Source organism: Typopeltis vanoorti, chromosome 20 (assembly GCF_054136105.1).
Source record: "Typopeltis vanoorti isolate ZY-2024b chromosome 20, IOZ_Tvanoo_1.0, whole genome shotgun sequence".
NCBI classification, from domain to species: domain Eukaryota; kingdom Metazoa; phylum Arthropoda; class Arachnida; order Uropygi; family Thelyphonidae; genus Typopeltis; species Typopeltis vanoorti.
The window spans coordinates 4,993,624-5,010,155 of record NC_143568.1 but is presented as its reverse complement, the minus strand read 5'-3'; the positions used below and the strand labels follow the sequence as shown (position 1 = coordinate 5,010,155).

Genomic DNA, 16,532 nt, shown 5'->3' with positions numbered 1-16,532 from the left:
TCCCAGAAGACAGATTGATTACCCTATTATCGGAATGGAGTCTCCTTTTTCTGACATGCGCAGAAGTGTCAAGAGACCTCTAATCGGTGGACGAACTATACCATTATGACTACTTCTATTAACTGGCACATGTGTACCTTGTCTTTTTCATAAATGTTGAACAGTGGGAGTGGAATAGGGTTGTGTACAACATATATTATATTATAAGGGTACGCGAGTTGTGAATTTATCAATTTTAATCATTTAATCGAAATTATTTTCAAGAATGGATGTACTTTTGGTAATGTTATTAGAATTTGAGCGTTGTCTTCTTTTGAATTCCTACCACACAAATTTTAACAAAGTGCATTCTTTATAATCACTGTCTTAAGAGAAATATATTAATGTATTTTTTTGCAATCGACTAAAAATCTTTGTGTGATCGATGTTATGGACACCACTGGTTTATGTGATGCATTGAGCATCATATAAACCAGTGGTGTCAGAAACAGAACTTTGTGCCAGGCATTATGCAGCTATTTGATTTTGTAAATCTATCATACGGATGAATTTTGTTATCAGAATTCACATATATAATGTAAAGAAATATTAATAATTGATGTAATGTTCAAGCTCACCCAGACTTCGTTATTGTAAATGTATTAATGTGTTGTAAATGAATGTAAATGTATTAATATGTTGTATTTTATCATACTTAAAAATCATGCAGTCTTGTCCTGGGTGATTGCTAAATGTGTGGAACTTCATCTAAGTAGTGGTATATGTGGAACTACAGTACTAGTGATTATGACCAACTTAAGAAATGACTTAGAGTACAATGGCATAAGAAACTGCATGGGTAGGGTTGAAAGAACCATTATCAGATTGCATTTTGAGGTTTAGATGGATCCTTTGGAAGTTAAATGGATGAGTAGCATCTTCAAGCAGGAACCACAAAAATACAATATTGTGTAGGGAATATAAAGAAAGAGGTAATGATCATACTCATACAGCACTAAAAGTAGAACCAAGAAGCGTTATTAGCATGGTAAGAAAGTCAACATCAAATTATAAGAAGAAATTAGCTGAGTAGGTCAAAGAAAATCCTATAGAGTTCTTAGAGTGCTCATCATATTACAAAATATAATGTGAATATAACTGTGAGATTGGAGATGATAATGATATTGCTTGTTTTGTATTATGAGAATGTGTAAGAGAACTATGCAGGATGTCTGACCAAATTGTTTAATTAATGTCTCAGCTCTGACAAGGGCCTGAGGGAGTGGAAAGAGGGAAAGATAGTTCCATTACATTAAGGAGGTTTTAAGACAAAAGTAGCAAATTATAGGCCAGTTAGACAACAACCAACTCTTACAATACCTTAACTGCCACTCTCTTTGGGGTGGTGGATAAGGCATTCTGGTTAAAGGAAGAATTCATAAATGGTTGAAAGGAATATGATACTGTTCGGGGGGGGGGGAAACAGCATCATTTTGTGAAGGGGTAGATCCTGCATTAGTAATTTAATCACTTTATAGGAAAGTGACAGTTGAGTTAAAAAAAAAAAAAATCAGCTAATGCCGTTTTATTCCCATATATGGGGGGAGTAGGTGAGGCCATTTTAGCCCTATCTAACTTGACATAACTTGGCTTAATTTGAATTGAGTTGGATAAAGGAAATGGCTACACCATGATCCTGCTGACATCATTTTCCTTTTGTGTCAAGGATCCAAAGAATAGCTGTTTTAACTGACCTCCTAATAGAGCAAGTTTGCACTTCCAGTGGGAGACAACAGGATTCTTCTGTTCTTGAATATGTAAATTTATCTCATTTTGAGATACAGATTAATATCCTGTGCATAGGCAGAATCAAATATAGGTAGGACATATCATGTATGTACTGCATCTCATTAAATTATTTGTTCACCTAGTACAAAAATGTGGTATTGGAATCCTGAGGAATGGTGCATATACCATATCGAGTGACAAGAAGACAACCCCATGAAGAGAGAGACAGACAGACATGATAGAAAACTATGATTACCACATGGGGACAGTTTCAGCATATTACAACAACTCCCAGATTGGTTTCTAACATATCATTGTTTTATATATACACCCTCTGTCCAAAAAGAAACCGAACTTTTCAAAAATAGAAGAAACTAGTGGTGCCACCTGTTGCATCTTTTTGTTATTGAAAGCAGCAACCTTCATTAGTGTTGTGTGAACTGTTTATGATATTTGTTTCATTAGAAGCCGAGTTATAGTGCCAAGAGTGACAGTGTGTTTTAATGAACGGTCGATCATCACGATATTCATGCTGTACGTGACGAATTCTCGCTACCAGTTGCTTCAAACTTTCGAGATAAAATTCATCATTGACCATTTGGCCAGATGGAACAAATTCTTTATGGATAATGCCCTTGGAATCGTAGAAACAAATCAGCATTGCCTTTACTTTTGATTTCTCCAAGCGACTTTTTTCGGATGCCCCTCTTCTGGTGGTCTCCATTCAGCACTCTAGCGCTTTGTTTCAGCTCATGCTCAAAACACTGCATTTCATCACCAGTAACGATCATTTCAAGGAAGTTTGAGTCCTTACGAGCGATTTTAATGAGGTCCTTGCAGTCTTCAATTCAATACATTTTTTGGTCGTTGGTCAACTTGTGGGGAACAAATCACGAAATCAATTTACGAAGGCCCAAACTCTTGATCAAAATGTTGTGCACAGTTGATTTTGGAATCCCCAATTCATCTTCAATCAATCTCACAGACAATTTCAGGTTTTCTTTGATGAAATCATACACTTTTTGGATGTTAACTTCGCTCAGTCCAGTTTTTGGACTGCCTGGCTTTTCGTTGTCCTCAAGCATCTCACGACCACTTTGAAGTCGCTTAAACTGCTCATAAACTTGAGTATGGGATAAGCATTCATCACTGTATGCTTTTTGAAGCATTTGATGTGTTTCGATAAAACTTTTACCGAGTTTAACACAAAAGTCAATCGTAGCTCTTTGTTTGAAACTAATTTTCTGACTGTTCGTCAAAACACTGTCACTCTTGGCACTATAACTCGGCTTCTAATGAAACGAATGTCATAAACAGTCGACACAACACTAATGAGGGTTGCCTCTTTCGACAAGAAAAAGATACAACAGGTGGTGCCACTAGTTTCTTCTATTTTCGAAAAGTTTGGTTTCTTTTTGGACAGAGGGTGTGTATACACACACTGTGTGTGTGTCATGCTGATTAAAAAAAAAATGACAGAATAGTCCTTGTCCCGTAACAGTGCTGCTTAAGAATGGTTTCCCCCCTTCTTAATGAAGCATTTACAATTTTACTAATGATAAAGCTACCACATCCACTTTCATTGAAGTATCTATAAGATACTGTACTTGTGGTATTTATGTTGGAGAAATGGACTACTGTAGCAAAATTTAAGATGTATGGAAGAAACGAGTACATAAATCAGGTCAGGCTGAAAATACATTAATCAGATATTGCTGGAAATATAACATCTATAGGAACATAACATTACTCATCATTGTTATTTTCAGATGAATTGTATAACATTTGTCAACAAATTGAAATGCCATGCTCTTTATATAATCTACTGTAAATAAAATAAAAATAAAAAAAACATGCAGAATGATTTGTTTACCCCACAGAGGGAGAGGGAAAAAAACAACAACCAAGATCCTCTTTACAATTTTTTTTATATATAAATTAAAGCTGCCAAGAAATTATATTCTTGGTTTATCCTTTATCCAAGTGTAAGCAAATAAAAATTTTGCGCAGGAAGTAACATCATGACTGGGCTACTTGTATATAGAGGCTAGTGATTTCACATTAATTACCTTTGCATTCCATAATGCAATGCACATATTATCTACATGTAATGCTAAGCATTATGGGAAGGGCCACTACCCAGACCGGTTTCGACCTTTATTTAGGTCTCATCAGTGGGAGCTACACCCAGAAGTGATATCAAGGTTGAAGTAATGTAGAAGTCATATTTCCATATACAAGTAGTCAAAAGGTGTCACCTCTCTTTACAAGATGGTTGACCTTTGAAGAGTTTAGATATGATAGGGAATATGTCAGTCAGCCGAAAAGTGATGCTCTTGTGTGATATTTGGGTATATTGAGGTCTGAGTTTTTTACAGTTATGTTCTTGTAATGTATTTACTTTTGTGTTAAGCAGTTTTGTTCTTAGCTTTAATGGTACCTCTGACATACGAGGGTAGTCGGAAACATTCTCGGCCTAATAATGAAAAAAAAATTTATAATTTCAAAATTATTTTTATTTTTCAACATAATCTCCCTTAAGACTAATACATTTATTCCAGCAATGCTCCAGCACCATTATCCTGTCCCTGTAGTGGTTCTCAGCAAATCTGCAAAATACCCCTCTACAGCTGTAATTACCTCTTGATTCGAAGAAAAACGCTGACCAGCAAGGAAGAATTTTAGTTTTGGGAAGAGATAGAAGTTAAAGGGAGGACAAATCTATGGAATAGGGTGGATGTTCCAACAATTCATACTGCAGATCCCTTAATTTTCCCATTGCCAAAACACTGTGGGCAGGTGCATTGTCCTGATGAAAGATGTTTTTCTTCTGCAAACTGGGTCTTTTCTCACAAATTTTTTCGTCTAGTTTGGTTAAAAGGTCAGAATAATATTCCTCAGTTATTGTTTTACTCTTTTCAAGATAATTAATAAACAAAAATGCCTTTAGTATCCAAAAACACCGATGCCATGACCTTTCCTGCTGATGGAACCGACTTTGTCTTCTTTGACGCTGAACAACCAGTTTCTGTTCACTGTCTTGACTGCTGTTTGGATTCTTGTGTGTAATGGTGAATGAAAGTCTCATACATAATAAAAAATCTATGCACAAAATCAGTTTTATTCTCATTAAAATGCTCCAAGCACTGTATAAATGGTGACACTTCAGAGATTTTCCTGCGAGTGCATTTTTGATCTGCTTTGAGCATGCGTGGCATCCATCTTGTGCAAGACGTTTTCATATGTAATTCTTCATGCAAAATATATCCTACATATTCTTTTGAAATGCTTTAAGTAATTTGATGCATTTTGACTCGCCTGTCATCCAATACCATATCATGCACTTAATCAATGATTTCTGGTATTGTTACATTTTTTGGGCATCCTTCCTGTGGATCATCTTCAAAGCTGGTACGGCCACGTTTAAACTTGGCAGCCCATTTCTCGATCGTCGAAAATGAAGGAGATGAGTGCCCATAAACTTATGTGAACTTAGAATGAATTTCTTTTGGCGTTAAACCTTCTTTTACAAAGAATTTTCGCTCTGCTCAATTTTATCCATTTCAAGTGATACAGACAACACATTTGCTTCAGATGGCTGTATAAAACAAACTACTTGATAGAATTACTTGGCAATTTTACATGGATGCTGGTGAGAGATGTACCAACTATTTAAAAAAAAAAAAAAAAAAAAAAAAAAAAATCTTGCCAACAGTGTCGCCATCTATGGTCAAGGCCGAGAACTATTCAGACTATTTCTTTAGAAATACTACTCAGCTTCATTGAATCGACAACAAATATTTCCTACAGAACTAATTGTGCATCATCAGTGAAGCAAGCAATTAAAAAAAAAACAGAATACAGCAATGCTCAGTTAACCTGTAACATCAAGTGCTGCAGATTACAAAATCATATCAAATAAATAACGATATTTGCATAGGACGAGAAGTTCCCAAACATATCTGTTTGGTGGAATAAACAGGCAATCAGTTTTATTTAAATTTTGACAGTATAACAGGGCCTCAGATGAACACTTGCTCATTTAAAACTACTTCTATGAAGGTAGAAATCATCCTTCCAGAGGACACTGCATTTTGTTTCATTTGTTTTATGTGAAACATAAATTTAAGGTATACTCAGCAGTGTTCTCCCCAGAAATTTTTACCAGCTGGGTGGAATGAAGCATTAGCTGTGCATACAAAAATTTTGAATGAGTTAAGAAAGACCCTTTTTCATAACAAATTAAAATAGTAATTTTAATTTGAACCCAATAAGAACAATCATAAAAGAAAGGTTTACAGATTTTGGAGGACATAGATTCTAACGAGGAACGAATTGTAGCCACAAAGTAAGGAATAAAAAAAATCATTGGCTTTCTATGAAGAAATTTTGCGTGACAAGAAAAAGACATTATGCTGTCAGACGAATCTCTGAGATTTTATGAAACCAATGACATCGAAATAACTTTCTTTTTTTTTATGTATGAAAAACTACAATTATGATTATATTTCTTAAAAAATATAGGTGTTTTTTGTAAACTTTTGGTCCCGATTAACTAATATTTTGTATGTTTGTATGCAAAATTATACCTGAGTTATGCGAATTTGACTTATGCGCTTTTTGTTGGTCACACCTACCGCGTAACTTTGGGGTATGACTGTACACTGTTAAGTTTTTGACAATTCTGATTTTCTGGGAGGCATGATGCACATTTTGATGTATATATCTAGTACCTGGGTTTCAAAAATGCCAAGTTAGTTGGCCATTGATCCTAACATGAAACGAGGATGAGATAAATATGATACATTATTTTGGATTTTTTATTGGACCATGATTTTGATAAACATATATACATAATCGTCGACAAGTTTCACCAGCTAGGGTTGTCTGACTTTTTCAAGATGAGAAAGGTTATCTTCTTCTTCGTCTATCATCTCTTATGCTTTTAAGCATTGAAATTTTGCCAAAGAAATTTCCATGCCGTCCTGTCCAAGGTTTGTTGTTTTGCTTCTTTCCAGTTAATTCTCTTCTTTTCCAATTTTTCTTTAATTTCCCTTTGCCAACCTTTCATGGGTCTGCCTATGTTTCTTTTTCCTATTTTCTGGCTTTCGTATACAGTTTTTGCTATTCTTCCTTCTTCCATTCGATTGAGATGTCCAAACCATCTCATTTGGGCTTGTGTTATGAATTGATTCAGAGGTGCAACTTGAAGGCTGTCTCTTATGGTTTGATTTCTTATTCGGTCTAGTCTTGTTTTTTGTGCCACTTTCCTGAGATATTTCATTTCAATTGTTTGTAGTTTATTTGTGTTTCCTGTTGTTAAACACCACGACTCACAACTGTATGTTAATGTTGGTAGAAACACTGAACGGTACACTGCCATTTTGGTATTTTGGGTGACTTCTTTCTTATCTAGGAGTGGGCCTTTCATTGCATAGAATAGCTTTGTTCCCCCTCTTATCCTGTTGTTAATTTCTGTGTCTAGTCTACCATCTTCTTGTATATATGATCCCAAGTATTTAAAGGAGTGGACTTGTTCCAGTTGGTGATTCTCTATTTTTATTGTGTGTTTTTGTTGGTTTCTAGATATGATCATTGTTTTAGTTTTATTTATATTTATGGTCATATTCCTTTTCTCTGTTTCTTCATGCCAAATGTTGATATTGTACTGCAGATCTTCAGCTGTATTTGCTAGAATCACTACATCATCTGCAAAAGCCATATGTGAAATCCTGGTTTCTTTCAGTTTCCTGTATCCTAAGTGGAACTTTTTTGTTTTTGTTTGGCATGCCTTTAAAATTTCATCCATTACTACGATGAAGAGAAGAGGGCTGAGGATACAGCCTTGCCTCACTCCTACATTTGTTTCAAATTCTTTTGATCTATTATTACAGATTCTTACATAATTTCTATTACTTTTGTAGAGGCTTTGTATGGCTGCTATTAAGTTATCTTGTATCTTGTTTTTCTTTAATGTTTGCCATATTAAGTGTCTGGGAACTCGGTCAAAGGCTTTTTCAAAATCTATAAAACATGAATGTAGTTCTTTTCCATATTCCAATGTTTTCTCTGATATTTGTCTAAGACTGAAGAGAAAGGTTATACTAACATTAAATGCTAAAACAAAAGAATGCAGTAACGACTTAAAAATCAGTTAAACAAAATTGAAGAGCACGCGTGACATTAAGAGCATAAAGCGTGGAGATTTAGTGATTGTTATTAAAACTAGTTTTATAATTTTTCGCGTAATTGAGTTCTGTTAAACATAATTAATTTATCAAGTTTTTCCAAATGTCTTTTAATATTATGCCTTGGTTTCTATTGAGGTTGTCTCCTGTCCAGAGTACCACTGCAGCTTCTTTAAAGATTCTACATCTGTAATCTTCTTCAATGTATGGCATGGAGCTGTTGTCCCAATCTATGGAATGGTTTGAAATCGAAAAATGATGTGCTAATCCTGAGGTGTCTGTTTTGTTGTTATTTACATCTCCTACATGTTCTTTTTTTCGAATTTCTAGGCTTTGTGAAGTTTGGCCTATGTAAGTCAGTCCACATGAGCATGGGATGCTGTAAACTCCTGCGTATTTGTAGAAAGCGATGCTGTCCTTAGGAGATCTTAACATGTGCCATGTAGTTAAAATAGGTTTCAAAGCAACCCTGATGTTAAAAGGCTTAATGATGCTTGCTATTTTGATGGAGACTGAGCCTGCATAAGGTATTACGATTGAAGATGCATGCATCCTCTGTCAAGGACTAGGCTTTGTGAAGTTTGGCCTATGTAAGTCAGTCCACATGAGCATGGGATGCTGTAAACTCCTGCGTATTTGTAGAAAGCGATGCTGTCCTTAGGAGATCTTAACATGTGCCGTGTAGTTAAAATAGGTTTCAAAGCAACGCTGATGTTAAAAGGCTTAATGATGCTTGCTATTTTGATGGAGACTGAGCCTGCATAAGGTATTACGATTGAAGATGCATGCATCCTCTGTCACTAGAGGTTGTTCCTGGGGGTTGTTTCTATAGAGGATCTTTTGAATTATATTTTGTGGATAACCATTTTTGGATAGAGTTTTTGATATAAATGAGAGCTCATCAAGTATATCTTTTTCTTCTGTGATGATATTTTTTTTGTTTTTTAGCATATGTATGATGCTAAGTTTCTGTGCATAATGATGATTAGATGTAAAATGAAGATAACGTCTGGTGTCTGTAGGTTTGCGATAGATTGTGAGCTTGATTTGTCCATTACCTTGTTTTTTAACTAGTACATCCAGAAAAGGTAATTGATGGTTGTTTTCTAATTCTAATGTGAACTTAATTTTATGACGGAAAGAATTCATTTTTTTGAGGATCTCATGTAAGGTATCTTCCATGTCTTTCCAAACGATGAACACATCGTCAACATATCTCCACCAGACTGATGGTTTTGGAGTTATTTTTGATAGCTTTAGCCGTACTCAGTGAGAGAATCCAATATGTCAGATATGCACTGAACAAAATAGACCTTCAATGCCTAGACCTTCTTGATGATATTTCCAATAACATAGATAATACCACTTGGAATATATTTAACCGCATGATACACAATAGCTACAGCAAAGTTTTTCAGTCTAGTAAGGTATCTCAAATTAAAAAATTTGAACTTTATCGAAGAAAATACAACTCTAGACCATGTCTCCCAGATGATAAGGTTATTTTCAACCTTTTGGACGACTACAGTCTTTCCAAACAAGAATCAGAAATTTTAAAAAAAAAAGGTTTCAACTTCTCAATTGCTCCTAATCATATCCCAAAAATAGATTTCATAAGTAATATCTAGAAAAGTCTTTCTTCACTTTCATATCAAAACCACCGAAACATAATATTACACCTTCTGAAAAGAAGGCACTTTTGAACTTGAAAAGAAAGAAAGACACTTAAAGCAGACAAAGGAAGCTCAACAGTCATCATGAATACCAAAGATTACATAAAAGAAGATAGGTACTTTAATTTCTGACTCATCTACATATCATATATTAGATAAAGATCCAACCATGAAAAACCACAACGAGACCAATCTTTTAATACGCAATATGACTAGATGACTTCAAGAATTACAAAGAAATTTAAAAGCTTTACATCCCTTAACACCATGCCTTTATGGTGTTCCAAAAGTTCATAAAGACGGAGTTCCGTTTCTCCCGATCGTGGACAGCAGAAACTCTCCTACATACCTACTAGCCAAACACCTAGCTAGTCTGTCGAAGGAGAAGATAAAGAAATCAGCCTCATACATAAAGAACTGTCATCATTTCGTTGAAAAACTTAAAAACATCAATATATCAAACGCAGACATATTTGCAAGTCTAGACATTGTCTCTCTGTTCACGAACGTACCGGTCAAAGAAGTAATTAAGATCATTGAAGATCTCTTTCCAAACGACATTGTGCAGCTTTTCTGCCATTGCCTCAAGTCCAAATATTTTAAAGTAAACAACGCAGTATATCAACAACTGGAAGGCTTAGCCATGGGCAGTCCCATGTCACCACCATGTGTGGATCTCTGTTCATGGAAAAACTAGAAAATGACATCCTAGCAAAAATAACTCCGAAACCATCAGTCTGGTGGAGATGTTGATGATGTGTTCATCTTTTGGAAAGACACAGAAGATACCTTACATGAGATCCTCCAAAAAATGAATTCTTTCCGTCATAAAATTAAGTTCACATTAGAATTAGAAAAAAACCATCAATTACCTTTTCTGGATGTACTAGTTAAAAAACACAAGATAACGGACAAATCAAGCTCGCAATCTATCGCAAACCTACAGACTGGACGTTATCTTCATTTTACATCTAATCATCATTATGCCCAGAAACTTAGTATCATACATATGCTAAAAAACAAAGCAAAAAATATCATCACAGAAGAAAAAGATGTACTTGATGAGCTCTCACTTATATCAAAAACTCTATCCAAAAATGGTTATCCACAAAATATAATTCAAAAGATCCTCTATAGAAACAACCCCCAGCAACAACCTCTAGTGCACAGGATGCATCGTCCATTGTCATACCTTATGCAGGCTCAGTCTCTATCAAAATAGCAAGAATCATGAAGACTTTTAACATCAGGGTTGCTTTTAAACCTATTTTAACTACATGGCACATGTTAAGATCTCCTAAGGACAGCATCGCTTTCTACAAATACGCAGGAGTTTACAGCATCCCATGCTCATGTGGACTGACTTACATAGGCCAAACGTCACGAAGCCTAGAAATCCGAAAGAAAGAACATGTCGGAGATGTAAATAACAACAGAATAGACACCTCAGGATTAGCACATCATTTTTTCAATTTCAAACCATTCCATAGATTGGGACAACAGCTCCATGCCATACATTGAAGAAGATTACAGATGTAGAATCTTTAAAGAAGCTGCAGTGGTACTCTGGACAGGAGACAACCTCAATAGAAACCAAGGCATAATATTAAAAGACATTTGGAAAAACTTAATAAATTTATTATGTTTAGCAGAACTCAATTACATGAAAAATTATAAAACATGTTTTAATAACAATGACTAAGTCTCCACGCTTTATGCTCTTAATGTCACGTGTGCTCTTCAATTTTGTTTAACTGATTTTTAGGTCATTACTGCATTCTTTTGTTTTAGCATTTAATGTTAGTATAACCTTTCCTGTCTTGAAAAAGCCACACAGCCCCTAGCTGGCGAAACTTGTCGATGATTATGTATATATGTTTATCAAAATCATGGTCCAATATAATGTATCATATTTAGTAAAAAAGGACCAAATATTAACTATCAAAAGGAGGATGAGATATCTGCCAGTGAAGGTACGGCTTTGACATACATTGTTTGATAAGGTACCAGAGGCTGTATGGGCAGTAAGATGTCCAAGAAGAGCAAACTCTATCCATAGTGAATTGAATATACACTGCTGATTTGATGTAGGAAGATAGTTCATTTTCAGAATGAGGCAAAATAACATCATCTACAGAGTAGAATACCCAGAAGGAGGATTGAGGATGAATGGTGGAAAGAAAATAAAACATCCTCCAGATAGTTTATAAATAATAATTAGCCATGAATAAGGCTGGAGAGCTCCATGGTTATACCTGCAATATGTTTATAGATTTTCCAGCTAAAATATCCTTATGGTATTACAAATTCCAATAACTTTGTAACATCTAGAGAGAAATCTTCATATGGAAGACAAACAGTGTCAGCCAAATGGATATAGTGAGAGATATGAAAGCTCGCCAAAATATCAGAAGCTTGCATAGAAATATGTTTGATCTTTTGTAGAAAATGTGTAGAATTTTTGGTAAATGATCTACAGTGTCTAGTATGTGCATTTAGACTACTATATACTCTAAAAGAAAAGTCATGTTTAATTTTACTATGATGAAATGTAGCTCTTTTTCCCAAGTTGATTCCATGGATGTGGACAATGAATACTTACAGACCATGTTCTAAATTCCACCCACAGAATCAAATGGAGCAAAAGAATTATCATTCATCATTTGCCTTTCCTTAAATGTTAAGGCTCAAACTTGAATTATTTCCACTTTGTCATTTACATGCATTCTGCAGTCTTATAGTGTAATTGAATGCTGACTCCATGGCTGATGGAATGTTGGGAGTATTAAAGTAATGTATACTTCAACTTTTTTGTGCTGTGCTTCATTTCCATTAAATCTACTTATTTTTTTATTAGGCTTATACTTTGTCTATCAGCAATTGATCAAATATTTTGATCTCATGACTCATCTGATCCAGGGCTACCCTAATATCATTGAGTGTTGATAAAGTTCATTACCAAATGAACTTTTCCAGTACTCGGAACATTCACTAATCACTTAGCTTATGTAGTCAGTGAAATATTCTGCTAATTTTGCATTAACTCTATTTTGTTAAATTTCATTAAATGTAAGTTTTTAAAACTTATTTTTGGATTTTTCCACATTTATTGTTTCTTATTCACTTCATGATTTTATGATATTGTTGACTTTCTCTTTAAAGATACAATGTGGAATTCCAGGAATGATGAACCAAGTTGGGATGACAACTGGAATATTGATGCTCCAAAAGTAGAATATAACAATGATGATGCTTGGGATGAAGAAGTTAATTCCGTTTCACATAATGGATATTCTTCAAATTCATGGCAGTCTGGCAATGGATACAGTCGTGGCACTAATAGGTTTGCAAGATTTTTTTTTTGTATTCATCATATAAGAGAATAAGTCAAAGTATTGGCTATTTACATTTTTTTTTTTTCTCATGTGGTCCAATTGCTGAACATAAAACCTTATTTAAGATTAGTTGATCTTGAAGCAGTTAACTTCCTGAATTGTTCTTTAAGAGTGTGTATAATTAGATTTTTGTGTAGTCAGACTACAGCATATAGTTCTGCTGTAGTGAAGCATGTATGAGTGAAATTACATGTTTAGAAATGGTCGTGTTAATGATATAATCGGGACACATATCTGTATCAATGACTTCTGAGAACATATGAAAAAGCATGCATATCAATGGATACAGTAGATTTTGTATCAAAAAAAAAAAAAAGTGGAGGTACTGCATTTGTGGCTCACCAAATCAAAAACATTTTAATTCTTAAGAAAAAAAAGTAACTATCATTTTAATTCTTAATTGATAGTTTGTGCATTTTCAATTTGTCTTATTAGTCCTGGTTAAAATGAAATGCAAATATAAATAAATAAGATAATGGGAATATACTTTAATAAGAATAAGAGTATTGCATATACATGTTTTGATGTCTCATATCCAACAGCTTCTTCAGGTAGTTGTCATTATACTAGATTTATGGTCTCAACTATCATTTGTGATTAAAACAAAAAAACTAATAACATTAAAATTCTATGTTTCATCCTTTGCATTAAGGTAGGATGCTTATAATTTAGCATGTTGACTTCGGGAAGTGTTTTGCACGTTTATCGTACTGATGGGACTTCACATTATCGTTTGTGTGCTGCTTCCATGTCAGGCTGTCAGATGGCCTCACTTACACAAAGTTTATGTGGCACGTTATTTGCAACTCTTTCAGTAGAATTTTATTTGAAGTTAGCATTTGTGATCTGTCTTAATGACTGAAAATTTCAAATGCAATTAAACAAACACTTATTTCATGTAATTGAATATTTGGACAAATGTTAAGACAATTGTTTTTAGTTAGATACTGTGTAAGGTGGTAAAACAAATGGTGCTTGAGTCTGTGCAGCATAGTTTCTGTGGAGGGACCATGTTTAATTAGTCAGTGCTATTTTTATCCCAGTTGTTGGCCTTCAGTGCAAATTGAATGAATAGAAGAAGAAAATATTTGATAATATTAAATGATTTAATAGATTCACATATTGTTAATGTAAATAAATATTTTTATTTACATTAGGATTGAGGCCAAAGTTGAGGCAGAGATATCCAAGGAACAAGCAGGTTTTAGGAAAGGTAAGGGCACCAGAGATCAGATCCTTTGCCTTAGCCAGCTCACAAAAAAGTATAAAGAATTTAGATTCCCTGCGGTAATGTTTCTAAGACTACTCTAAAGCTTTTGGCTGTGTTCAGCATGTGAAAAATAATGAAAAGAATGGGTTTTCCTCAACACACTATCAAGTGGATAGCTAACTTCTACAAGGAGCAAGAAGCCACGCTTAAAACAGGCATTGGATTAACTGACTGGCTTCAGGATGGAAAGTGAGTTAGCAAGAATTTTTATTTTCACCTCACTTGTTTAGTATCTCTGCTGAGTATATCATGCATGAAGCACTGGATGAGCTCAAGACAGGAATTATGATAGGTGGTAGATTGATCAGTAATCTGAAGGATGCTGATGATACCATACTTCTCTGTAATGACAAGAAAGAACTAGGACAAATTCTTGATAAAATTAACAAGATCAGTAATAACAGAGGACTTCAGCTCAATTCTAGCAAGACAAAGATTATTGTTCTCAAGGAAATACAAACGGGGAAGCTCTTGAGAAATAAGTGTACCTTAACGGAGAAAGAACTGGGGAAGTCAGCAAGTTTGAGTACCTGGGATCCATTATTAATGTGAAGAATTGCTGTTCAGAAGATGTCAGAAGATTAGGAATAGCTAAAACAACAGTCAGACTTCTCTAAAATATGGAAGGCTGGATCTATCTTCACAGAAACAAAGTTGAGAATTTTGGATGCAGTTGTTTTTCCAGCAGTGACTTATGAATATGAGACTTGGAACCTAAAGAAGTCAGATTAAGGATAGCTAACTGAAAGGATATATACTGAAAGGTAAACAAATGAATGGGTGTTAGAAAAGATCAGTAGAACTTTAAGGCTCCTTGAGGATATTGACAGAAGAAAGTTAAAATATTTTGGACACATTGAAAGGATGGATGAAGGACTTCTTAGAGCAGTAATAGAAGGTAAAGTTACTGGCAAAAGAGGAAGGGATAGACATCAATGAGATGGATGGATGGTGTTTGTGGAGTGACTGATCTTCAGAAAGTTGAAGCTTTCAAAAAAGCATACAACAGGGCAACATGGTGAGGACAAGTATGGTACATCACTGAGAATTGGGGTGACCATACGGATGTTCATCATTTTTTTTTTTACTTAAATTTCACCTTGCGTAAGGATTGCAGAAGGGTCTACTTTTGTACACCGAGGAGTGTCTGCACTAGGCACTGTTCTACCAAACTTGCCCTAACCATTCTCTAATTTTCCCTAATCAATCAAATAAGCAGCCACTGGTCAATATCTACACAGTTCAACTCCATCTTCTTCCTTCATTCCATCTGCCTTTGTTCTGTGAAACAGCCTTTCCTGTACTGTTTTTACAAATGAATATAACCCTCAGCTTTTCAAGAACCTTGTTAATAGATTCCTTCTTTCTCCTTAACCACTTACATTTTGTGTGGTCATTATTAAAAACTAATAAAACACTTCAGGCCATAATTCAAAAAATCTAACAACTATTAGTAAAAATAAATAAAATAAATAACAGTCTGCACTTTTTATGCAACTTAAACAACTCATCTCCTAAAGATACCCTACCTTTAATAGTATACAAAAAACTGTCACATCTGTGCATGTACCCATAGACTCACATCTTTGGACATAGCCTGTGCAAAGATTTAGAAAATTCATGTGGTATCTCTTGATATTTGTAAAGAACATGATCTAATGGTAATCTGCTGAGCAGGTGCAGAGACACCTGCTCAGCAGATTACCATTTTATAATCTGCCTTCACTTTTTCAAGAGAATCACCTGCACACAGGTCAACAAATTATGCAAAATCCTACTTGCCATAGGAAAAAAAAAAAAAAAAAAAAAGTACTAGCCCAAGATTTCCCCTCCACATTTTTTTTAATGATATCACAATGAGTCATTAGGAGTTCAATAGTGATTACTGGTCTTATATCATTGGTTGGAGAATATTTCCATTGTGTGTGTGAGAACGATTCCAAGAAGTCAATAAATAATGATAGGAAGAAGAAAAGTAAAAACAACATTGATATATATAATTAGTATATAATTTTTGTTACTAGAATGGCTCTTTATTACAAAAATATGCTTTGTGTTCTATTAAAGTTAAATATAAGTTGTTAAAAATAGTTTTTTTTTTATTAAATAAAAATATTCTATTTTGTCTGGCCTGTAGTTACTCACCAGCTGGAAAAATTAACTTCTCACAGGTGAGTGGGTTGAGCGTATTTCTTAAGCCATGGTCATTTCCTCAATCCAATTTCCCCACTAATTCTTG

The 16,532-nt window shown here is 34.5% G+C and overlaps 1 protein-coding gene across 1 annotated transcript in view; it reads left to right on the top strand.

Annotated features, from left to right (window-relative positions):
• The first annotated feature begins 4,628 nt into the window (after positions 1-4,628).
• The window catches only part of LOC150095203 (putative ATP-dependent RNA helicase DDX43), a 282,514-nt gene continuing 270,610 nt past the window's right edge, over positions 4,629-16,532 (top strand). Inside the window, exons 1-2 of the mRNA XM_090409697.1 lie at positions 4,629-4,648; positions 12,791-12,971. Coding sequence (XP_090265823.1) covers positions 12,796-12,971 — 176 coding nt within the window. The 5' untranslated portion in view covers positions 4,629-4,648; positions 12,791-12,795. The remainder of the gene's footprint in view (positions 4,649-12,790; positions 12,972-16,532) is intronic.